The sequence below is a fragment of the Scardinius erythrophthalmus genome (genome assembly GCF_964197995.2).
Source record: "Scardinius erythrophthalmus genome assembly, chromosome: 20".
NCBI classification, from domain to species: Eukaryota; Metazoa; Chordata; class Actinopteri; order Cypriniformes; family Leuciscidae; genus Scardinius; species Scardinius erythrophthalmus.
In genome coordinates, this window is record NC_138240.1 from 33,799,521 (window position 1) to 33,826,433 (window position 26,913).

General features: G+C 38.4%; 1 protein-coding gene across 3 annotated transcripts; it reads left to right on the top strand.

Annotated features, from left to right (window-relative positions):
- Window positions 1–7,130: 7,130 nt before the first annotated feature.
- On the top strand, window positions 7,131–26,629 carry klhl22 (kelch-like family member 22). 3 transcript variants are annotated; one of them, XM_081349503.1, is made up of 7 exons: window positions 7,131–7,320; window positions 7,895–8,167; window positions 9,709–10,186; window positions 12,568–12,977; window positions 20,590–20,782; window positions 21,548–21,781; window positions 24,023–26,629. In XM_081349503.1, exons 2-7 carry the CDS (start codon window positions 7,959–7,961, stop codon window positions 24,362–24,364), a joined length of 1,866 nt encoding a protein of 621 aa, XP_081205629.1. In that variant the 5' UTR covers window positions 7,131–7,320; window positions 7,895–7,958; the 3' UTR covers window positions 24,365–26,629. The 3 variants fall into 3 exon arrangements, with proteins under 3 accessions (XP_081205629.1, XP_081205630.1, XP_081205631.1); XM_081349504.1 differs by having other exon boundaries at window positions 7,161–7,320; window positions 7,898–8,167; XM_081349505.1 differs by lacking the exon at window positions 7,131–7,320 and adding an exon at window positions 9,481–9,590 and having other exon boundaries at window positions 8,030–8,167.
- The last annotated feature ends 284 nt before the right edge of the window (window positions 26,630–26,913 follow it).

Here is a 26,913-nt window from a genome sequence, read left to right on the forward strand (position 1 = left end):
AAGACAAAGCTGATATTTAATAATTTCCAATTTTCCTATAGGTGCAGACTTTGTTACAGTGCCTTTGTGGGTTAAGACAAAAAAGGATAACCAAGGATATAATGCACAATGAACATAAATTAATATCTACTACATTTAAGCTTAAGCTTTTAAAAAGCAATGTACTTTTATGTGTGTGTGAGCAATGCTGTCTCTCTTAAGTGATGGTGAAATAAAACTTGGCATGATGGGACACTTGACTGTAACCTGCATTTTGTCCCCCTCCTGTCCTTCCTGTACACCAGACAATGATGTAACTGAATCTTATCTGCATCACTGCCCTGGCCAAGAGGTCTTCAGACACTAACCGAAGGAGACAGGATGATCCTCGACACAAGTCACGCTCCACAGAAGTGCGCACGTACACCAGCAAGCAACACAAAGACAGTTGTTCAGCCAACCTAGCATACTGTTTCATTGAGTACTGTGACAGACATTAGTTAAGTACAAGTAAATAAACATGAAAAACAATGCAGATTAACTGCATGGGCTATTTCACTGCAAGAGACACTAAATGTGGAGTCTTGACTCTTTTCTATCTTTTCTTGACCCCAGCATGGTATTTATCATCAAATAATATATATATATATATATTAATTAGAAAGTGAAAAATTAAAAATCAATGAAGAAAAAAAAGATTAAATATTAAATTTGTGAAAAAAGTAGTTTTATAAATGTTTTATAAAATTTATTTAAAAAAAAAAAAAAAAAAAACTTGCACAGTTTGATGTGATATGATTTAATCGGCACAATTTACTGCAATGCTTTTTTCCCCTTAGTTGGTCAGAACAAAAGTGGATGTTACTTGCTTATTCAGACGACATTTTCCGGTGAAAATTCTTTTGTTGGTCATACTTCCCAAAAGTATAATCTGTGATTGCGAATGCCAGTATCCACACCGGTACAGCCACACATTCTCCTCAAAACATTGGATTCATCCACGCTGTGCCATGCCGAGGCACAACGCACGTAAAGTTGATAATTCCGCGAATAACTGCAAAGATTTTTGCAAAGAAATAATTGCAGATTTCGAACAGAGATGGCGACAAAGAGGAAAAACTGCGGACTGCAGCTTTAAAAAAAAAAAAAAAAAAAAAAACATAAATACAAATAGTAAGAACTTAAAGGATAACTGTCACCAAAATGCAACCTAGGGTCTTTTTGTTAATCTACCCGAAGTAAACTTTCGTTTAAAAGCATAATTAGAATGGAAACGCCACTTTTAAGTTTGACATATTTTGACCAAATTGCCTTCTGAATGGGAGTGCTTGGGGCACGACTATGATAGCATCAAAAATCGCTATTTTTAAAACACTACGAAGGCTCGACACAACATGAAACTTTGCTGGAAGTGTCACCAGGGGCTCTACACATGAACTCGAGCATTGAGAACATTGTTTGTGTTAGAGGTCTGCACTCCCGCGGGAGTCCCGCGGGACCCGCGGGTTGCGACGCAAAACAGTGCGGCGCGGGACAAATTTTGAAAGGTCATTGCGGGCGCGGGCAGGATGATGGAGGTGCACTTGCGGGTGCGGGCGGGAGGGATGATACGCTGCACTCCCGCAAATTAAATATGAGTGTAAAGTAAAATATATAAATGATTAAAGTAGCGTACATAATTTGTAGTTTTGAGGGAGATTCTGTTTGGCAGCAATAAAAACGTTTTAAGCAGCCTAAACTTGTGGATGTTGTCCTTGGGAGTACGGGCGGGGCCTAATCTCACGCACACTTGTTTAGAGACAATTCCTTCCCGCTGCTCCGTGTTCGAACTCGAAAGCTCAAAATAGACAGCAATAACATTCTAACATTATCTAATATATAATTATATATATTAGATAGATAATAATATTACCTAATCGAATAAATTTTTTTTTTTTTTTTTTTTTTGGTTACTGTTAGCCTACTAGTGAATATTATGCTGTTCGTAGGCCTAATATGGGACCGTTTCGTGTTTTGGTGATCACATTTTAAATGTTTAAATGGCCTGTAGTCTAGGATAAAAATGATACGTTTAACAAATGTTCCTATGTGTGTAGGCCATGCCTAAGGCTGTTTTTATGTTACATGATAATTAAGCCTATTGAAATTTGGGCCGATTAATGTTTATCTTTGTTGGCGTTAGTTACTGTAAGGAATTATGTGCGCACGCATTTTTTTTCCAAGACCTTTCGTGAGACAGAATGTGAACATCCATCCTGCTGCCTGCCGTCTTGCGGGCATTTGCGGGCGGGAGCGGGACATAATATCACAGATGCGGGCGGGAGCGGGACTAAAAATGACAAATCTTTGCGGGAGCGGGCGGGAGCGGGACTGAACACTGCGGGAGCGGGCGGGAGCGGGACTGAACATTGTGTCCCGCGCAGGTCTCTAGTTTGTGTACACAGAGTTTACTAAAAAGAAAGATTTTGAACAACTCACAGTAGCTGTGTCCGCCGGCATTTTGACAGTCAAAAATAGTCGATCTCCAAATGCAACGTAACAGGGAGGAGAGTAAAGATGGAAAGCTCCTAAAGCTTAGTTCCATATAAATTCACGGATAATTTGTTGTTTTGCCGTTAGTGAAAATCAGTATTGACCTTGTATTTGAAAAAGGATGCTCATATAAGAAGCAATACTAAAATTCAGAGTCAGTTCATTCACATTCGCAGATATAATTACCGATACAGTAAAACTGCACATGTGGCCTTTTATTGTGGCCTGCCTAAGGCACACCTGTGCAATAATCATGCTGTCTAATCAGCATCTTGATATGCCACACCTGTGAGGTGGATGGATTATCTCGGCAAAGGAGAAGTGCTCACTAACACAGATTTAGACAGATTTGTGAACATTTGAGAGAAATAGGCCTTTTGTGTACATAGAAAGTCTTAGATCTTTGAGTTCAGCTCATGAAAAATGGGGGCAAAAACAAAAGTGTTGCATTTATAATTTTGTTCAGTGTATATATATTACAGACATGATAAAAAAAAATCATACTGATCTAAGCAAGTTAATAGAAATTTGATGCATCTGTTTTTATTAGGCTACAGAAATTGGCCAAAAGGAATAGCCTATTTGTAATAAACACCACTTTAAAACAACATTACGGGCCCTGGAGCGACAACAAAACGACGTTTGCATATTAATAATTTGCTGCCACAATTAGCCACGAATAATTATACTGTTGAAAGCTGTTTAGCATATTGAACTACAGAGACATGCGCTACGTGCTCGAGTCTCCTGGTACTGTTAAACCAACCCGTTCGGAAGACATATCATCATTTGTTTTTATGAACCTCGCTGTGCGGTCTCCATGGACAAAGCTAATTCAATGAACCATCAGGTCATTAGCACAGAGCAGAATAGCAGGCTTATCTTAGCAAAAACTCATTACGGAACGTACCACCATCTTTGTGTGATATGTTGACATCGTTTCCATTTAAAAGGGCTAATTTGGCAGATAGAGATGTATGAAATGATTGCATTTTGCAGGTGGTTTGCAATTGTTTGCTGTCATTGGTAATGAAAACAGCTTCATGCTCCACTTGCTAATCTGTGTCCCCCGGTAAACGCCTCATATATTACACCTCACTGATACTAGTGAAGGTTTTCCAAATGCAGATAAGCTTTTTGTGGAAATGGGGATGTTGAAAGATAATTAACAGCCAAATTAATCATGTGTAGACAAGACATCCTACACGCTAGCTGAACGCTTTGTGCCAGTGTGACACTGCATGGTGTATGACATGCCAGTGTGACAGCTTTGAATAATTTAAGTTAGAACAGGGTGTCTTTAAAATGAACACATTAAAGAGAAACCATGTTTGAAGGGAGCTGTTTATTCAGTGTGTGTGTGTGTGTGTGCGCGCGCGCGCGCAATACTGTGATTCTAGCACAGAGTTCTCCTGAGACAATGCTGCTTTAGTTACAAGAATTCATCTTGCACAGTAATAAATAAAAAAAATTAACGCGTTTTTTCATTCCAGTGCTCTACTTTTCCATTATTTTTCACTGTAAATGCGAGACGGACATCTTTAATCGTTATGCTCGCCACACGACATTCTGGCCTTGTTTACAGCTGGTATTAAGATGTGTTTTGGTCAATCGGATCACAAGCAGTGTTGCCAAGTAATTTTCAGGGGAAGTTGCTAAAGGCAGATCGATTTGTTGCTAAAATTGCTAAATGACGTTGTGACGTCATTGCGTTATGACGTCATAACGTAATCGCAACGCAAAACTACGCCATATGTAATACGTAGATATTATTTTTTGTTTTATATATAGGCCTATATATATATATATATATATATATATATATATAAATATATATATATATATATATATATATATATATACTTTTTTTAACTAAAAAAAGTTGGTTTAGGGTTTAGTTACCCTTAAAGGAGAACTCCGGTCAATTTTAACATTGAGCTCATTTTTTTGTAAATTTGTAGTGCTGTCAATACAGAGAACAATGACAAAAATCGGTGTTGCCTACACCGTGTTATCCTCTTTTTAAAATTTGCACCCTTGTTGACTTCAATGGGGCATATTTTAAACCTGCTTTTAGCCTCTTAACATCCTTGATGTGTCATTACAAGTGCACAGAAAATGTGAGTGATTCCTTCAGAGTGAACACGAGTGAATCTGACTGCAGTAGATGTGAAAGATATCAATAAAAGTGATGTTAATTCAGCCAGCGCACATACCTGTATTTATTTCCTGTTTTCGGTCGAAGTCCACAGTAGTCGATTGTCGAGTTCACGCACGTGATAGGTAACTAAACCTATGTGCGTGAACTCGACAATCGACTACTTTGGACTTCGACCAACTAATGAATGATCTGTAAGACTGGGGCTTTATTAATGCTGTTCATTTATTCAAGTAATTCATTTGACATTTGGGTATAAAGTGTTTTAATTCTACAATATATGCTGTAAAAAGGCTGTTCAACCTCTTCAGGTAGAACGGTGACTACTGCAGTTCAAATTTTCTATTGGAAGTTGTGGTGCCCTTACCAGCTCACCACGCCCTTGCGAGTGTTGTTTGGATTAGAGTCACTTTCCAAAAGTTGCTAAAAGTTGCCAAATAAATTTTAAAAATTGCTAAATTTGTTGCTAGGTGCTTTTTGAAAAAAAAGTTGCTAGGGTAGTCTGAAAAGTTGCTAAATCTAGCAACAAAATTGCTAAGTTGGTAACACTGATCACAAGTAGACGAGGGAAACACATTCCCGTTTACACCTGGTGTTTTAATCCGTCTCTTCTGTCCACTTTCAAACACTTCTGTCCTGATGTCTTCGAGGGGAGGGTCTAGGGGTGAGTAAATGTATGGGCTTTTTCAGATCTTTCAATCTAATGGACAAAATAAGCTCATGTAATTTACATTTGAACGCGATCGGAGACAAAAGAAAAACACACAGAGAGGATCAGCTTCAGTTTCTGCTCTGACGCCCCAAGACCAGCCAAACGCTGTGAGTGTGTGTTAGAAATCAGGAATGATGAGAGAACATTGTGTTTGGTACGTTTTTCATCTTTAAACCAAACTTAGGTCTCCAGCCATCAAAGTTTAAATCCAGTCTGGCTGTCGCTCTTCCCATAATGTTCACGCATTTGTTCAGTAGACGGAGAGAAGGCGGACAAGAAAGCAGAACAAACTAGAACTGTTATTTGACCCATATTTCCAGAAAAGCAGAAGTGTTTGAAAAGCCTTGGTGGCATTGTACTAGCACAAACATTTGATATTAATTTATAGGCTACATACAGGATTTATATACACGTGTTTGTATAACAGTATGTGTTACAGTATAATGTGTTACAGTATAATGTGTTATGCTATATTGTTTATAATAGTATTTCACTAAGATGTATATAATGTGAAAATGAAAATCTAAACAGCAAGGTATGGTTTTAGATTTTGATTAGTTGTTTTATAATCCAATAAAACCTAGAAATTATTAGTGTATACATACATGTTGTCACTTGTCAGTCTGTTTGTTTAATATTAATGACACACACACACACACACACACACACACACACACACACACACACACACACACACACATACACACACACACACTAAAGTTGGGTTTATGGTTTAAGGGAACTTTCCATAGACATAATGATTTTTATACTGTATACAGTATATTCCCTCCCCTAACCCTACCCATCACAGAAAACTTTCTGCATTTTTACATTTTCAAAAAACGTATGATTTATAAAGCTGTTTTTCACATGGGGATAAAAAAAAAAAAAAAAAAACATTTCTGGTATTAATATGTTGTCCCCATAACATAGGGAATACCAGGCACACAAACACACACACACGGTTTTAATGTGAGTTTAATGTGAGTTAAAAATCAGTTATGTCAGGATTAAACATGCTGATGGTGGTGTAGGTGTACATCATCATGAGACATGAGGGTGAAAAACATCGCATTCGTCCTGAGATGCTCTGAGATAAACAGCACTAGCGCCCTCTGCTGATCATGAGCGATGAAAGCACTGATCTACTGACCTGTCTGGCCTCTTATTACTATTTTAAATAAGTAAAAATAAATAAATAAATAACATTAGGCTTAAAATATACAATATATAAGTGTCTAAACATGAGAAAAGTAGTTTGCTTACATGACATGAGTACAAAACAGTCAATAGGTTAATTATAGATTGATGTGTAATATGAGTATGGCTACTTCTGTGAATGTGAGAGACATACATTTCATTAGCTGGTAAATAAGCAGAAGAACAACAAAGTGCAGTACATAGTAAAAGTAAAAGCACAATAAACATATGCATGATTACGATAAAAAATTAATATACCAGTTTACACCATCAAGCAGCAGAGTGTTTATGTACAGATCAAATACTACAGTGTGGAAACTGAACTTTATTTGTGAACTTTATTTACTGAATATTTGTGACATGACAAGACTTTTAAGAGATTCCTTTTTGCTTAACTTATTACAACTGAAATCACACACACACACACACACACACACACACACACACACACACATATATATATATATAAACTGCAGTATTTACGATGCTGATGAGCGTTAAAACACGTGATCACAGTCTGTGAAAAGGGTCCAGTGCTTTTCATTTGACAGCCAATGCTGATGTCATTTGTTTTGCTCTGTACCGGAAGTGCTGCTGTGACATCATCACAGGGAAACTCAGCTGGGCGATCAGAAAACAAACAAACTGAAGCATCCCCATCATAATCATCATCATCATCATCGAGTTTTTGCTGTCATACGACATCAACAGGCTTCTCTGAAACATCCGATCATTTCCGGTAAGTGCAACGACAGCTGAAGTGTTGCAGATCTCACACAAACTCAACATTTGCTGTACTGTAAGTTTATATAACGGCCACACACTGCTGTCAGCTGAATAAATCACATCCAGCCTTTGACCACATCATCTTTGTTATCGTAATGTTGGGTTTAGTGGCACTTGCAGCGAATATGAATAAACACAGGCCACTCTTCACAGCTAAATGATGTTAACATTTTAAAAATAAAAGTGTTAAAGTGAAAGTACAGGGTGTCAACCTGAAGGTTTTTTTTTTTTGTACAAAGCCAACATTCCCCTTAAGATGCTTTGTATTTATTTGAGTATGCATTCTCGTTTTAATTAAGATATTGTTTTTGACCTGTCTCTTGTTTCTCTGTGGTTGTGCAGCGAGACAGACAGGTCTTTGTTTCCTGTAAATGAGAGTATGTTTTCTTCCTATTCATATGGTGGTGTTATGTAAACTTACTTTTACTTTCTATTCCATAGTAATTAATAACAATGGATGACACACACAGGATGAGGATCAAGTTTTCCGTGTATTTACTCATTTCTCTCCCTGTTCTTTCATTTAGCAGCAGTGTGGAACGGCACACAAACATGTGAGCAGGTTCACTGTGTTTGCATTTTTGTGTCAAGATGGCTGATGATTTGGTCTCCTCCACGGCTCGCTCCGCTCAACCCTGTGCAAAGCAGAAATACCGCAGTAATGCCCATTCACAGGGGCTGTTAGACGGGCTCCTGATGCTGCGACAGGGGGGCATTCTGTTCGATGTGGTGCTCTTGGTGGAAGGAAAACCCATCCAGGCCCACCGGATTCTCCTCGCGGCCTCCTGTGACTATTTCAGGTTTGTATGACACTCCCTTAAAAATGACGGAATTTTTTAAGGTTATGCTCACCAAGGCTGTAAAAGTACTTTATTCCTGTGATCAAAGCTGAATTTTCAGCATCATTACTCTTCAGTGTCACATGATCCTTCAGAAATCATTCTAATATGAAACATTTCTCATTATTATCAATGTTGAAAACAGTTGTGCTGCTTCATATTTTTTGCGAAAACCGTGAGATATTATTTTTTCAGGATTCTGTGATGAATAGAAAGGCCAAAAGAAGAAGCATTGTTTCAGTATCATTGTCCAAACACCTCACCATTTTTAATAGGCCTATTCATTTAATATTCATTTAATATTCAGCTGTTTTGCAGTGTGACACATACTTTTCTAGAAGAACAAATATACCAAGTCTTTCAATTAATATGAGATTATACACTACCGTTCAAAAGTTTGGGGTCAGTAAAAGAAGTATCTTCTGCTCACCAAGGCTGCATTTATTTGATTAAAAATACAAACAAAAACAGTAATATTGTGAAATATTATTCCAATTTAAAACAGCTTTTTTCTATGTGAATATACAGTAAAGTGTAATTTACGTGAAAAAAAAATCACGTGACACTGAAGACTGGAGTAATAATGCTGAAAATTCAGCTTTGATCACAGGAATAAATTACAGTTTAAAATATATTAAAATAGAAAAGTCATTTTAAATTGTCATAATATTTCACAATATTACTGTTTTTTTTTTTATCAAATAAATGCAGCCTTGGTGAGCAGAAGAGACTTCTTTTAAAAACATAAAAAAATCTTACTGACCCCAAACTTTTGAACGGTAGTGTATACTACTACATGCCTTATAATTATACAATAATCGTGAATATATATATATATTTTTTCATATTACACCACTCTCACATAAACTACTCAATAGATGCTGAGAATGCACATCAATTAAGTTACTAATCATGTCAGCGATCAATGTGATGTGACATCATTTATGTATATTTATTTATTTATGTGGTCAATGACACATACAAATATCCATGATAAAGAATTCAGATGTTATTATAGAAGAGATGTATTTAAGTACAATGTATGAAACGCATTTTTAATAAATTAAGTTAGTACTATTAATGGTTTATTACCTATGATTATTTTGTATATTTAAAGAATATTGTAAAGCTACCATGTTCTTGTGATAAAACTGATTAGCTGAACTTAATCATCTTTATTGTTCGACCTGACTCTCAGTTGTGTATCTAACACAAGCACATTCCTTCTTTCCTTTTCTTAAGTTATATTTTTGGGCTTTTTCGCCTTTATTTAGATAGGACAGTAGGAGGACACACAGGAAATCATGGGAGAGGAGAGAAGGAAATTGGACCGGGAAAAGACCTTGAGCTGGGATTCGAACTCGGGTCGCCCGGAGTGCATCATGTCGGAGCACTTGCCCACACGGCTATGGCTCCGTATAGCATGCGTGATTTTCAAAAGATTGAGCTACATGGTTATTGTTTCCCTGTACAGTGCTTCATTCCTCTCTGTGTTTTTTTAGGGGCATGTTTGCTGGCGGTTTGCGGGAGATGCAGCAAACTGAGATCCCGGTCCATGGAGTCACATACACAGCGATGATGAAACTGCTGGACTTCATCTACACCTCAGAGCTGGAACTGGACCTGGACTCGGTTCAAGAAGTGCTGTGTGCCGCCACTCTTCTGCAGGTGCAAGATGTGATCGGCTTCTGCTGCGACTTCTTGTTCTCCTGGCTGGATGATGACAACATCCTGGAGGTGGAAAAGCTCGCCGACATATACGGGCTGAACCAGCTTGGGGAGAAAATCCGCTCATATCTGCTCAAGAACATCCAGACTTTCTCGCGTACGCCCGTGTATCGGAAGCTTCCTGCGGAAAAGATCTTGAGCGTCCTTTCCAGCAACGAGCTGGAAGTGAGCTCAGAGAACGAGGTGTTTGAAGCAGCCCTGCACTACCATTACACCCCTGAGCAGGTGGAGAAGGATGAGGTGTGCTTACAGGTGAGAAACAGATGGGCTAGTGATATCCAGTAGTGGACGCTAACAATCAAGGCTTCACATTAACACCCGCAAAATGTGTGTGTATTTCAGCAGTGGCGTGTAACACAGTCACTCCTGCTAGACCCTTTGGTGGGTTGAATTCATTTTATATATAATATATACATTTTTCAATTGTAGTCTTTTAAAAAGGCATCTGAAATAATAAACTAAGTGCAATGTAGTGTTGTCAAAAATATAGATTTTTCAATAAATATCAATACTGAAATATCTGAAACGCTTCCAATACTCATTTTCTGCAGAATAGATTGTAAACAGTTGAGAAAGAAAACGCATGTGTAACAGTATATTGGATCCGTGCGTCAAGTCTTAAAGTGACAGCAGCCTAATATTCCTGCTGCCAAATTATAAGATAATATTAAAAATATCTATATGGCAGTTTTCCCCGATGGTGTCGATGTCAAAATTGTGGCCAGTGAAAATGCTGAGTGGCTAGTAACTTTGGAAAACCACTAGTCACAGCGGATGCTGAGCAAAAAAGTGTATGTCAAGCCCTGGTAACAAAGTATTTCTAAGTACATAAAGTACAAGTATCTGTACTTTATCAGAGTATTTTTATTTTGGAAAACTTTTACTTCACTACAAAGCATAATATCGTACTTTTTACTCAACTACATTCCATAAAAACATATAATTTCTCATTATTTCTAAGTGAAGAAATCGCCACCCCCTCTGAGATGAGCGATGTCCGATTCGTGAACGAGTTGATTCATTCCAATGAACCGGCTGAATTGGTTCACAAATAACACTGAACGATTCATTCGCGAATCTGACTGATCCACAGCTGTTTTTGAGTCAACAATGATTCAATGGTCCGGTCAAAAATGAGCCAAGAACAGGTATATCTTCCTCTGAGCTTGAATGTGCTTGTGACTGATGATGCAAACATTTACTAATGAATTTTAGCATTGATTATTTTAAATGAAATCATATTTAGGTCACGACTGTCAGTTATTTGTGAAGTAGGCCTAAATCTGCTGTGAAAGAGCGAGCTGTTTAAGCTAAAACGCATAAATGTGGACATGTCAGCATTTCTGTGTCACTGTCTGTATTTTTAGGTGATTGTAGGTCAAATAATGCAAATTAATGCCCATGCATCTTTCCTGCTGCCTTAGAAGTTTCAAATGATATTGGAAATGAACTAGTATATTTGCACAGCGTTCCCCATGTGACATCTGTGCATTGTATTTTTATTTTATCTGTCGTAGGGCTGCATGATAATGGTTAAACTGTTAATCACAATTATTAATCACAACCCCGTTCAATGTTTAACGTCTCTAAATACATCACATAATTTTTTTGCTTCATATTTAATGACTTTTCCTAATTTAATGGGCACAACTGGGTAAACACAAAATGAACATGATGATATGTTTTCAATGTCCTGTACACATTTTGTAGCATCAGTGCTCTTTAGAGGGTCAATTTGAACCCAGGCTCATTTAGCTGGATAAGAAATGTCCAAAATTGCACACATTTGTTTCTGGGGTTTTTGTATCATATTGAGGTCATTATAACATGCTATTTTATAATCTTCACAACAACAACAACAACAACAACAACAACAAAAACGTCCCTCTGCTTTAGGGCCCTAACCTAACATAACCATACCTGTAGGATTGCAAGAACCACTAGTGTTTTATTTAAAGGGCTATTTAAGTAGTCAACAAAGAAACATAAACCTTTGTTTAAAAAATAATAATATTAGTTTAAATTGCTGGCAAATCACCAATTGACCCCAGAGGAAAAACATTTTTGGTAAATTTGAGGGTAACAGGAGGGAAGATTCTCAACCCCAAGCTGGAAAGATAGTGGAGGCTTTTTACCAAATATGTGCAAATATCACATCGATTATTTTTAATTAATTTAGAGAAGCAAAAATCGTTACCATGATTAAAACATGATTAATCATGCAGCACATATTTACACAGATTCAGATACAATTGTATGCACTAATCTTTCTTATTACTGTTGACTACTCACTACTGACTAGTCAAGTCAAGTCATCCTCATTTATATAGCGCTTTTAACAATGTAGATTGTTTCCAAGCAGCTTTACAGAGACAAACGTACAATACGTATAATATAATAGACTAGTCTGACTAGAGCTGGCTAGAATAAATATATGTTTCATCAATCAGTACTTGTTACTTTTAACACTTAAGTACATTAAAAATCAAGTGCTTTTGTACTTTTATACTCAAGTAAACTGAAAATGAATACTCAGGCCTGTACTTTTACTAGAGTAAGATTTTAACATGGTATCTGTACTTGTACTCAAGTTTACACTGGCGATATCTAAATCAAATGAACTCTTCCTTTAGGATCCATTGCGGATGTTGGAAGCGGTGCGGTTCTGTCTGATGGAGAAGCATGTGTTGCAGCGCTTGCACAGCCGGTTAAAACAGTGTCCGCTACGAGACTCTGTGGCTGCCGCTCTACGTTACCACAGTCAGGAGCTGTGGCAGCCGGTCATGCAAACCCCACTCACTCAGCCTCGCTGCAGCTCCCAGTGCATTCTGGGATTTGGTGGCATGTATTCGTCTAGCGCACTGGTGGACAATGAAGAGCGGTTCCAGGTGTTCCACCCCTCCTGGGGCGAGTGGCGGAGTCTGGGTGCAGAACGTGCTCCTCGCATGTCCAACATGGGCATCGCGGTGCTCAATAACTTTGTGTACTTGGTTGGCGGAGACAAGAACACCAGCGGCTTCCGCGCTGAATCTCGATGCTGGCGGTAAGTGGCGCTGCATTACGGTTGATTTTCTGTTTTTTAGATGGTGAAATGCAGAACAGTGCTTGTATTTAGTGTTGTTAAAACAGTCAGGATTATGCTGTCAACATAAGTATTCAATCCTCATATTTTAATTATTTGTAGAGTACAAAGGACTCACTGTACTTCTCTGTTAGAACGGTGTCGTGTTAGCGGCCCCTAAGTCAATAACTAATGATCTTTGCGACGGAAGTGAATCAATCAAAACTAACTTTAGCTGGACAATATCTTTACTCTAGAGCTGCTGTAAAGCCAAAACAATATCTGTTACTTTAATTTCCTATTATCACTGTAAAGCTGCTTTGAAACAATCTATATTGTTAAAAGCGCTATATAAATGAAGGTGACTTGACTTGACCAGAGCCACCTTTTCCAGCAATGACATCTTTGTTGGGGCATGAATGAATTCCCTCTGATTGTAGTCTGTCTGGTTGTGACTTTGATCCATTCTTAAGGCCTTTTCGGATGGGATTGGTTTTACATGGAGAGGTGTGGTAAAGTAATAATTACCAGAGCTTCTCTGTGATTTTAGTCCCGTCCGAATGTGCATCTCAGTGATCATTACGGACAATGTCAGTAAAGATTACGGAGACTTTTACCTTCTGGAAAAAGGTCTGGAAAAATGACCTCACTAAGATAACACTAATCTAACACAAATACACCCGCTGTAAATATGTACGTAAATATTCCACCATTTCCTGTTTTAAAGTAGTTTTCCATGGTTTTTCAAGTATGGAGACGCTTGAAAAAGCATTCAGTTGCGTTCTAGACGCTGGGACGAGTCTGTGGCAAAACTCAAGTGTTTCCCACATACCATTCAGGTCAGAAAGAAGATCGACAGCACTTGTTAGAGGCATAAAGCTTCTTTTAGCATTAGGTAAGTGCCTATTACAAACATAATCCAATCTGAAGTTAATTAAAGGGATACTTCACCGATTAGCATTCAGCTTTGCATCAGTAGAAACCCAGTAGTATTTTCGAATGACCGTGCTTCCCTCCCTCATGTCCCCCTGAGACGAGAGATTTCTGTATTGTGTGTCTGGGAAAAAACCTCAGATGAACAAAAATCATCATTTAACATCATCAGAGGCTTTTCTGTCCAGAGGTGAGAGACTCCAGCCAGTAGGAGGAGCTCGTCCCGCATGTCTTCAACCCGCCCATAGGGGGATCTCACGACAAAACACCGTCTTCTCAGTTTCGAGTCGACTAGTAGCCTAGTTGTATCATTTCTCCCGATACTGCCCTCTGTAACCGGTAGGCGTGGCTTGGGAGTGTCCTCGTAGGGCAGCGAAGCAAGTGCATTCTGGGAGTTGTTGTCTTTCATCCACATGAGCCAAAAATACATTTTCTGGCTTTTCTCAGTCTAGAAGGCACCAATTTTTCTTATTTCTTCTCCCGTGCGAATTGGCCATTATTATTACAGACATCCTGTGGTAAAAATAAATGACTACATCTATCCTTGTAAAACTAATCCCGTCCGAATGGGCCCTGACACACCAAGCCGATGTCTAGCCGTCGTTGCACATCTGTCAGCGTAGTTTTAGCTGTTTGTTCCACACCGTCAGACCCGATCTGGGTCTTTATGGCCGATTGAGCATGTTGAATCTGCGTCCATCGGACCGTCGGCACTGATTGGCTGTTCAGTTTAGCAAAGAAGGCTGTTCTAATTTTATGTCATCTTACCAGTGAATTTCCAATATGTGAATATTTTCATAACGACATGAGCCATCTGGAATTAAGAGAGTGGTCAAAATTATTCATATTCAAAGTGCTGCTTTGTTAACAGTTTATATAGGCAGTCCTAGTTTTGGTTTCACTTTTTGAATGACTAATATAGACGATTAAATAGCTGATAGACAGTTATTTCCTTACACACGGGTGCAGAACGCACATGCTAGTTGGCCTTTGGCTGTTTGCAGTGTTCAAACGCAGCTTTTTCACCCAGACACACACTTAGCAAGGGGACAACACAGTCCGCTTTCGTCACCGCTAGTTCCTTGTTGTTGGTTTGGTGTGTCACAGCCTTTACAGTCAGATTGGCTTGACGTTATTCAGAGATCAGGTGTTTGACTTGTACATTGCAGGTCATTCACTTTGAGCTGTAGTTACTCCCATATGGTCTTGTGTTTGGGATTATTGGATTTGTATTATATTCAAGTCAGAGGCCAATATAATCCAATAAGTGTGGATTGGATTATTGGACTTGTATATGCAAATCTCAGATCAGTATAATTGGAAGACCACTCATGGTTTGAAATCAGTTCCAAGAGTCTCAAATGAAGTCAAATAACTTAAGAAACCAGTGAACTTAGCATAAAGAAACCGACCATTATAAACATGCACATCATCAGTTATTTCTGCTTGCACATGATGGGCTAAAGGTTAGAAACATTGTAGAAACTTTCTGGTTTGCATATGATAAATGAAACTATATAGGCACTTTATCAAAGCAACTTACAAATGCACGAGCAATTTCTCATACCAGACCCAAAAATATTGCAGTGACCAGTTCCAAAAGGAAAGTGCATAAGTAATAGAAGGAAGTAAAACAGAGAACAAGAAGAGATTTTCTTTAAGGAAGTGCCTTTGATTGTGGTTTTAGAAAACTGCTGACAGAACTGGTATAGTACTTATTGTCTCATCTTGCCACAAAATGTTTCCTCATTACATTTGGACAAAATTCAATTTTGCTTTCTCAAGGTTCTTCACAGTGTTATGCAGAGCTCCTGATTGGTGTTGTTAATATTGTTAAACAAAACTATAAAACTGTGTTTGTTAATTTAAATAAAGCTGAAATAAAATAAATATTCAATGAAAATTTTAAATTTAAACATAAAAAAATAAAGCATTACACCCAACACTGATTACAAGTAAAGCATAATCAGATTACATTTAAGTAAAGTAGTAAAGTAGCACCATTACTTTTAAATTTACAACAAAACATCTGAGTTATTTTTTCAAATAAGTAACCAAAGTTAGTTTGTTTTCCCATTTTTTGACTGACAGCTCTCCTGTGTCACGTACATCGTGGTATTAATAACATGTATGACGCATGAAGTCCAAAGAGATACTTCTAATAATAATCACTGAGAATGGGCAAAACAGGGAGTACTTACAGTGGTGGTCAAAATTATTAGCACCCCTGGTAAATATGATCAAAGATGGCTGTAAAAATAATTCTGCATTGTTTATCCTTTTGATCTTTCATTTAAAAAATTCGCAAAAATCTAACATTTTTATTGAAGCAAAAGAATTAAAAATGTGGGGGGAAATCACATTATTAAATAAATGTTTTTCTCCAAAATACGTTGGCTATTATTATTGGTACCCTTTTATTAAATACTTTTTGCAATCTCCTTTTGCCAAGATGACAGCTCAGTCTTCTCCTATAATACCTGATGAGTTTGGAGATCAGAGATCATTCCTCCATTCTCTCCAGATCCTTCAGATTCCCAGATCAATGTTAGGGCTTCTCCTCTTCAGTTCAGCCCACTCATTTTCTACAGGGTTCAGGTCAGGGAACTGGGACGGTCATGACAGAAACTTCATTTTTTGTGCTCAGTGACACATTTTCGTGTTAATTTTGATGTTCGTTTTGGATCGTTGTCCTGATGGAAGATCCAACCACGGCCCATTATAAGACTTCTAGCAGAGGCAGTCAGGTTTTGATTTTGATCTGTTTGTATCTGATAGAATCCATGATGCCATGTATCTGAACAAGATGTCCTGGACCTCCAGCAAAATAATAGGCCCATAACATTAAAGATCCAGCGATATATTTAACCGTGGGCATGGGGTACTTTTTAGCACTGTTTGCACCAAACCCATCTGGTGCTATTTTTGTTTGTTTCATCTGACCATAGAATCCAGTCCTTTTGAAGATCCAGTCGTGTCTGACAACTGAATATGCTGGAGTTTGTTCTTGGATGAGCGAGGAGGATTTTTCTTGAAACCCTCCCAAACAACATGTGGGGATGTAGGGGTTTTTTTTTTTTTTTTTAGTCTTTCTGACCCCAAGACTCAACTAATCTCTACATTCTCCATCTGTGATCCTTGGAGAGTCTTTGTCCACTCAAACTCTCCTCCTCGCCGTGCATTAAGACGAAACAGACACACGTCCTCTTCCTGGCAGATCCGTAACATCTTAAATTTAAATTTAATTTTATAATTTACAGAATTTCACTTGGGCCAATTGAAAAATTTGCTTTTGCTGCGCATCAGAACTATATTCTTTAGTTTTACTCATTGTGATGGATGATTAAGGGAATTTGACATTTGTGTTTCCTCATATTTAAACTCCTGTGAAACAAGAAGTCATAGCTAGACAATTTCTGGTTAAAAAATGTAAATATGAATGGGAATATTTTACTCATAAAAAATTGGCCAATAATTGTTGCCAACGTGTTTTTGGAGTATTTCATAATGCGATTTCCCCCCCACTTTCAATTCTTTTCCTTCAATGAAAGGTTCGATTTTTGCGCATTTTTTTAATGAAAGATCAAAAGGATAAACAATGCAGATTTATTTTTACAGGCATCTTTGATCATATTTACCAAGGGGGCCAATAATTCTGACCACAACTGTATACACAGAGACTAAACAAGAAACAGGAGGGATTAATTAGAAACCAAGGTAACAAACAAGGAGAACTTGTTAATACAGGAACATGGACAACAACATGATGAAACATAACACAATCCTCACATCCTGTCCTCGTGTTGAGAGAAATCGTGAGTAAGTGCAGAGGCATTGTGTGTGCGCGCTGTGTGAACATGATAGGTATTGTAGTTCTAGACTACATGTGAGCAGGCATTTACTCATCTCACTTGGTTTGTTTGAGCGGCGCCCTCTACTGTACAGGAGTGAACTTACATCTCCTTCAGCCTGAGGCTTATTCATTTCACTTTTGGTGTGAAAGGTCCTTTACAGTTGCCAAAAGTAGAACTTTTTTTGTTATTAAAAGCCAAACAAGCTAGCCCAGCCCAGGTGAGAAAAAGTAATGCAAAAGTAACGTAACACATCACTTTTCATAAAAAAGTAATGCAATTAGTTACTTTTTAGGCAGTAAGGCAAAATTGTGTGACATTTCTTTTAAAAGTAACTTTCTCCAACACTTGTTGGTTTGCATTTTTTTGCATTTATTTTATTGTATCTCACAGAATGCCCTTTAGTATCATATTCAAAGATTTACTATTTTAATAATAATCCCTTAACTGAATGTTTCTTAAAATGTTGTGGATATTTTAATCATTCACATGCAGATTTCAGTTCTTTGGTAGTTGTAACCTGGTTGGAGCAGTAGTTTTTATTAATCTAACAGTGTAATAGAAACTGAATGATAATACAGGCAGTAAAAATGAATAATTAATTAAATAGATAATACTTTTAAAAATTGATAAAATGCAATTAGATTTACAGTTCTTTTGAATTATAGATAGATTTATTTAATTCATGTCGTTTCACAGCAACACTTTAAATAAAACAATATACTAGAACATAGTTATGCCAAAATGTTGACTGAACAGATATTGTTGCTTGTGTTATAAACAATGGTCCGTTCATGAACTACTGGATGACGGATGTCAGCTAGATCGAGACAGAGCATTTCAATGAGGTCTTTTGTTTTAAACTGAGAGATTCTCAGTGCAAATTATTATTCCATTTGTCCCGTATTAATTGAGCACAGACAGCCGAAAAATACATTATTTGAAGTGATGCTTCAAATGAAATGATTGAAAACAAAAACATCTTTTCAATAATACATAGCTAAAAAACAGGGCAGAAAAATATATAAAAAGAATTGAAACAATGAAACATGAAACAAATTACACACACACACACACACACACACACACACACACACACACACACACACACACACACACACACACACACACACACACACACACACACACACACCTACACACCTGAAGGGGTTTATTCTGAGATAACACACACACACACACACACACACACACACACACCTACACACCTGAAGGGGTTTATTCTGAGATAACACACACACACACACACACACACACACACACACACACACACACACACACACACACACACACCTGAAGGGGTTTATTCTGAGATAACACACACACACACCTGAAGGGGTTTATTCTGAGATAACACAAACACACACACACATCTGAAGGGGTTTATTCTGAGATAACACACACACACACACACACACACACACACACACACCTGAAGGGGTTTATTCTGAGATCACACATACACACACACACACACACACACACACACCTGAAGGGGTTTATTCTGAGATAACACACACACCTGAAGGGGTTTATTCTGAGATCACACATACACACACACACACACACACACACACACCTGAAGGGGTTTATTCTGAGATAACACACACACACACACCTGAAGGGGTTTATTCTGAGATAACACACACACACACACACACACACACACACACACACACACACACACACACACACACCTGAAGGGGTTTATTCTGAGATAACACACACACACACACACACACACACACACACACACCTGAAGGGGTTTATACTGAGATCACACACACACACACACACACACACACACACACACACACACACACACACCTGAAGGGGTTTATTCTGAGATCACACACACACACACACACACACACACACACACACACACACACCTGAAGGGGTTTATTCTGAGATCACACACACACACACACACACACACACACACACACACACCTGAAGGGGTTTATTCTGAGATCACTCACACACACACACACACACACACACACACACACACACACACACACACACACACACACACACACCTGAAGGGGTTTATTCTGAGATCACACTCACACACACACACACACACACACACACACACACACACACACACACAGACACACCTGAAGGGGTTTATACTGAGATCACACACACACACACACACACACACACACACACCTGAAGGGGTTTATTCTGAGATAACAACCGGGTGGATGTACATTATCCTGCTTATTACACGGCCACTTGCCACATAAGTGAATAATAATTTAGACTTGAAAGATTGATCTGAGTTAAAATATTTCATTAGGTCTTTAAATGCAAAGCTTCCGGTCAAACTAGGCGGACATTTAATAGATCTGGTATACAGTCATACCACTTATTACACAGCATTTCACCACATAAATAATTATGGGGATAAGATATATTGATTTCAGATTGTTTTAAAATCGTACCTGTTTGTATCTTATAATCCAACAGTGTACAAAACAGTAGTCACAAAATGGCATCATCTGCGTTTGTATGACACAAGAGAGCGCGTCCACGATATTGGATGGCATAATTAAATAACTATACACAAAATTTTTTTTATATTTTATTAGCTCACCAAAATCTGTTCCTAGCGAGCGTATAGCGCCGCTGACCTCAGTGACCCGGATGAGCCTGTGTTTTGTCAGCGGTTGTTATCTGGGAATAACACAGCGCTCAATGACGTGATTGACCAATCAGAATCAAGTATTCCACAGAGCCGTGCAATAACAGTATTTGATTCATTCCATTGTCTTCCCATCAAGGTACGATCCCCGCCACAACAGCTGGTGTACCATCGAGCCTTTACGGCAACCGCATGCAGATCATTGCGTCTGTGTGGTTGATAAATATATCTACGCCATCGGAGGACGAGACTACACCACTGAACTGGACTGTGTGGAGCGCTACAACCCACAAACCAACACCTGGGAATATGTGGCGCCGCTGAAACGAGAGGTGAACGGTTTAAAGACTTTTAAATCGAAAATTACATCCATTGTTGCTGATTGTGAACTATGTTGGTTATCTGTAGATGTGCTAACATTATAAATATTACTATTACAGTCTCTCATATTATTGAGCAGTGCATTAGTTCAGGCAGGTCACATGATCAAGGCTGGCAGTCAGCTGATTCATGGCATTTACAAATGCAAATCAGATACTTCAAATGCCTGGCATTATGCAAATGTGTTACAAACCTACGTAAGTTCATGCAGAAAGTAGGACTGGAATTACTCACGACTCATTTCAGTTCAGAATCGCTTCTTTCTTTTTGGAGATGATAACCCCATTCATCCTGCACTTTGATCTTTAAAACTCTGCAGACCTTTTACATTCACAAACAGCTATAATACACACTGCATGAAAGATCAAATCCAAAAAAAGCATAATAGGGACACTTTAAGGATCATGTGACACTGCAGACTGGCATAATGCCTGCTAGAAATTCAGCTTAGTCGTCACAGGAATAAATTACATTTGAAAATATATCCAAATAGAAAACAGTTGTATTAATATTTCACAATATTACTGTTTTACTGTATTCTTGAGACTTGATGATCATATGAAACACAATTATTCCAAATAACTTAGCTGGGAGTGTAAGCTGCTAAACGTAGTACACGACAAACTGCAACTACCACAAGAATGTGAGATGAGTTTGTGAACTTTCAGCTTAATGTGGATGACGTATGTTTACACTGTCAGCGCCTCTGCCTGCAGGTTTATGCCCACACCGGGGCAGTGATTGATGGGAAGATCTACATAGCGTGTGGTCGTCGGGGAATGGCTTATCTAAAGGAGACGTACTGTTACGATCCCAGCGGGAATCACTGGAGTGTGTGTGCCGAGGGCCCGGTGGAGCGCGCGTGGCACGGCATGGCAGCTCTCAAGGGCCGCGCTTACGTCATCGGAGGCAGCAACGACGGCTGCGGTTACAGACGAGACGTCCTCAAGGTACTGAACTTCTGAAACACCTGCCCTGCTTCCGCACAGTTTACAATGACTACATGATTTGGCAGCAGTTACAGTTTGATGTAAATTGATGTAAAGGAAAGCAAGATTCCAAAACCTAGTGAGCTCCCCAACCGTTATAAGGCATCATAGACTTTCCTCTTGATGTGATTGCTGTTCCAATAGTCAGTGTGTGTCAAGGTAAATAAGTCTTTTAAAATGAAAAATTATTTGACTATTTATGACAATTAAAGCAAAGGTTAGATCAGGTTTAAAAATATAATGTTGTGCGACTCAAAAACATAACATTAAGATTTGTACACTTACATGTATTCACCGTTTTTGGATAATATATTATTAATTTTACATGCTACACCATATGACATTGAAGTCATTCAATAGAAACTTTTCTTAATTTTCTAAAACAAATGAAATAAAGAATACAAAGAGTACATTTAGTACTTGTAGATTTTTAACCTTAGACATTCTTTGACCTTACACCACTTCATTGACCTTCATTGAAATATATATATGTTAGGGCTGTCAACGTTAACCTGTTAATGCATGCGATTAATTCAAAATCCTAAATACGTTAAAATACTAAATCACGCTAAATTACGTCATTAACGTAATGGACCTCACGCAGTTAGATGGTCTCGTGAGTCGTGAGTTTATCAAACTCCTTTATCAAGCACCTGTAACCCTGGTAGGTGGACATTTTTATTCTAACCCCTTAAAGGGAAAGTTCACCTAAACATGAAAATTCTGTCATTAATTTCTCACCCTCATGTCGTTCCAAACCCGCAAGACCTTCGTTCATCTTCGGAACACAAATGAAGATATTTTTTATGAAATCCGAGAGCTCTCTGACCCTCTATATAGACTGCAACGCAAAGACCGCTTTCAAGGCCCAGAAAGGTAGTAAAGACATTGTTAAAATAGTCCATGTGACTAGTGGTTCAACCTTAAGTTTATGAAGCGACCAGAATACTGTGCCTACAATGTAAACAGTGTAGAAGAATGACAGGGAAGAGAAGAAATTGTTGAATAAAGTCATTATTTATGACTGAGCTTGTTTAATCAAGCTATAAAGAGAATATTAACTAAAACTCTTCCTTTTTATTATCCAAATGTGAAAAACCGTATAGACTCTGGTTCATGGGTTCACAGAGATCATCGCCCTCTAGTGGTGAACCATTGAAATTTCCGAACAGTTATGACAATGAAGCCTCGTTAACTGAAATCATGTGACTTTTGCAGTTTGATACATGCTCCGAATCATTTGTTTTGAACAAGCAATGGATTTTGCTCTTAAAAAAACGAGACACGCATTATAGTATCCAACTGCAAAACCACAACGGCGAGGACACCCTGGGGAAGACCTAGGACACGCTGGAGGGATTATGTCTCCCGGCTGGCCTGGGAACGCCTCTGTGTCCTAGAGTAATAACGTCATCTCCATAAGAACTTTGATTGGCCCAAAGCAGACTTCCTATGTCAGCGTGTTCTGACTTCCTACGTAATCTTAGCTACGGTAATCTTCATTCCGCGTTCACACAGAGCACATTACTGGTAATTTACTGATAATATTACTGGTAAATTGCCAGAACCAGTTTTCGGGTATTTTTGAAAAGGTCCTGTTTGTGACACATGGGGCCCTATTTTAACGATCTGAAACGCAAGTAACTTTCTTGTCTAAAATGGGTCGGTCTGAAGTCGCTTCATTATTCATAGGTGTGGTTTGGGCGTAACGTGAAATAAACCAATCAGAGCGTCATCTCACATTCCCATTAAGAACATGCACGCTTATTCCATGGCGGATTGCTATTATAACGGCGGATTTGCCAGGAGCGGTTCACAGCCGAGGAGACCAACGTTCTCGTCAGGGCCGTAAAACACAGAGAAGTGACATTGGGGATGGAGAAACACACACAAATTAGCTTCGGTTAAACAGGCGTATGATAATTTGGGTAAATGTGTAAGCTAGATTTATGACTATTTTTTCACATCTTCTTGGACACAACAATGATTTCCCTCGTGTGTTAATTTTCCTTGTAATTATGTATGGTTTTCTAAAAATGAGAACTGCTGCATCTGTGTGTAGATGAGAGAAGCAAAGTGTATGTGCGTTGATTGTCAATTGCGCTGGGTGAAAGATAGGGCCCATGATCTCTTAGCGGTGATTGACCAGTAAAGACTATATGTGTGAAAGGGGCTCTTGACAGTTCTGGTCTGTGTGTGTAGGTGGCGTGCTACAACCCAACAGCAGACGTGTGGTCTGTGGTGAGCCCGCTGCCGGCTGGTCACGGAGAGCCAGGGATGGCCGTCCTCGATGGGAGCATCTACATCATGGGCGGAAGGTCACATGATAAAGGCAGTCGGATGAAGTACGTTCACATTTATAACGCAGACGAGGACCGATGGGAGAGCGGGACAGCCCTCGAGGACCGTGTATCCGGGATTTCAGCGTGTGTCTTGCTTTTGCCACAAGCAGCCATGGCCCAGGCGCGCAGCTGGGAGCAAAGGGCTAAAGCATCATGGGAAGAGGTAGACTGGGACGACTCGGACAACTCGAGCGAGGACTGATGGTATTAGCGCTGCTCAGGTAGGCTGCGAAGTTGCAAAGTGAGGGAATTGTGTGCTTTATTAAATTGACGAGTTGTACAAAACCAAGTCAAGTTTTTGGGGTGTTATAATCAGATTTTTTTAGATTGAACAGTGTGTGTAACCCATCAATGTGGAATTGGTGAAGTCAGTGTTTGCTGCCTGTCCAGTAACTCAAGAGTTTCTGGGTTAGATCATCTCCGAATCCAAGTCTTTCCTGTTTGTGGGTTCATTTTACTGACTCTTTTAGGTTGTTTTTCTTTCTGTTTTATGTCCTGAACTATGGAAAACTGTTGGGGATGCTAACAATGTACGTGCACTTTACAAATACAGATGATTTGATTTGGTTTATAATGATGGTGCCTTTATTTTACTCATGTGTAGTCCAATGCCTTTTTTATTAATAGATTTGAATGAAGTGCAATAAGATTAAGATTAAAGGAAATGAATGTTCTAGTGCAAGGGTCGGCAACCTTACGCACGCAAACTACCACTGAAGGAGTAAACATTGGCTATGTTTCCATCCCTCTATTTTCATCTGCATTTTGGGATATCGCATTAAAAACTGCTGGATGGAAATTCCAAGATGAGTCTGGAAAAAATTGTATCCGAGAAGAAAACATTGTTACATACTGTTTTGGTTGTTCTGAAATGCCTGTCGTCAAAGTGGTTCGGTATAATTATCTTCCAGAATTGTGTTCCCAAACAGCAGCATCTTCCTCCGAAAGCAATATAGATAACACGTTTATTGCATTTCATCTGCTGCAGTCATTTATTATATACGAAAATTATTATATACAGTGGCTTCTACTTCGTGATATTTAGCGCTGCTTTATTCACAGATGTTTTATGCAATATTCCAATTCTGTGCACGAGTTAAATTCGCAACTTTGGATGGAAACAGCTAGGAATGTGAGGAATATTATATGATTGTAAATTTAACTTGTTGTTTATGTTAGGATGGTCAGAGGCCATCTCTATTTCACAAAACATATACTCTTTCACCACCAGCGTTTTAAAAAAAAGTTGCCAGCCACCACCAGCGTTTTAGACCATTTTCACAACATTTGAATGGCCCCCAGAATATTTTGTAGTATGAATATCTGAACATGCAATATATAAACAAAGAAATAACAGACCCTTTGCTTTTAAACAAACCCAAAAAACACTTAAATGTGGGTAAGTTTCATAAAAAAGCAACAATCTGAACAAAAAGCTGAGAAAATAACATTTTTGTCAAAGACTACAACCAGATCAGATTCAGAACAATGATCAAAACACAGATGGAGTAGATCAAGTTCATCAACACCCCTGAAGCTTCACAGTCGTCCTGGGTCGACATTTCATTCAGTAACATTAGGCAGTTTTGATTTATATGCCGTTTAATGTTGCATTATTTTACATATGCATATATTTCTGCTGCTTCTTCGCCTGTGTTTTGATCTGGAGATTCAGTACTCGTTCAGAAGATGCGTAATAGCGCCCCCTACCGTATAACAGCGAAAACGCAGAAAGTTCCGTCAGTGGCGGGGAAAGAGTTAAAAGCCACAAGGGCAACATTATGAGCAACAAGCTCAAGCCCAAATCATCATATTAGAGTGATTTCTGAAGGATCATGTGACACTGAAGACTGGACTAATAATGCTGAAAATTCAGCTGTGATCACAGGAATAAATTGCAGTTTAAAATGTAGAAAACAGTTATTTTGAATTAAAATGTTATTTCTCAATATTGCCCTCGGTGAACAGAAGATACTTCTAAACTTTATGAATGGTTGTGTATATACAAATGGAGAAGGAAATCTGTCATAGTGGTTTCTAATAAAATTTAAAACTGCCCTTCATGTCAGAAAGGTTGCCGACTTCTTCCCTAATGAATGCTGAATGAGTCACTCCAAAGAGAAATCCATAGAAACTGTAAAAGTCAGGTTGGGGTTATGGGTGGTTTAACTGTTACTCAAGTGTTCCTCTGGTGTCTTTTGCAATGTAAAAAGCGATTCTGTTCTGTTCAGAATTCCTTCCATGCACTGATATAAAACACACTGCTTCTTACTGTTTGCTTTTTGTTTTATTTATTTTCTATCTTCAGTATATCAGACTCATTGCCTCTCTAAACCGTCGACTTTAAATTTTTCTGAAAATCTGTGATTTTCTTATTTTTAATAAATGATTTGTGGAATATTTTATTTTTTTGCACCAAATATCCCTTATATATGACTAAAAATGATATAAATATACATTCACCCTACCTTCACGGTTCAAAACTTTATTTTGAAAATGGGTATTGGGATTGCCGCAATTACTAAGACTAATTGTATTTCTTCTAATATTTTGGAAATGCATTTCACGTTTTAACTGCATTATTACCAGCTTGCAATGTTCATGAATTGACAATAAAGAGCAAAGGATACTGTAGTAGTTTGGATGGCTTTAAAAGTTTCACTCAGGGCCGGATTAATAAATGTGACGATGTTTAAAGCAGCTGAGATGGGGACGGGGGATATTTTCTATCGTTGATGTGAAATTGATTGA

Coding starts and splice junctions, on each gene's coding strand:
- klhl22 (XM_081349503.1), top strand. CDS start 7,959: ATGGCTGATGATTTGGTCTCCTCCACGGCTCGCTCCGCTCAACCCTGT. Junction 8,168..9,708: donor GCCTCCTGTGACTATTTCAG/GTTTGTATGACA, acceptor GTGTTTTTTTAG/GGGCATGTTTGCTGGCGGTT. Junction 10,187..12,567: donor AGGATGAGGTGTGCTTACAG/GTGAGAAACAGA, acceptor CTCTTCCTTTAG/GATCCATTGCGGATGTTGGA.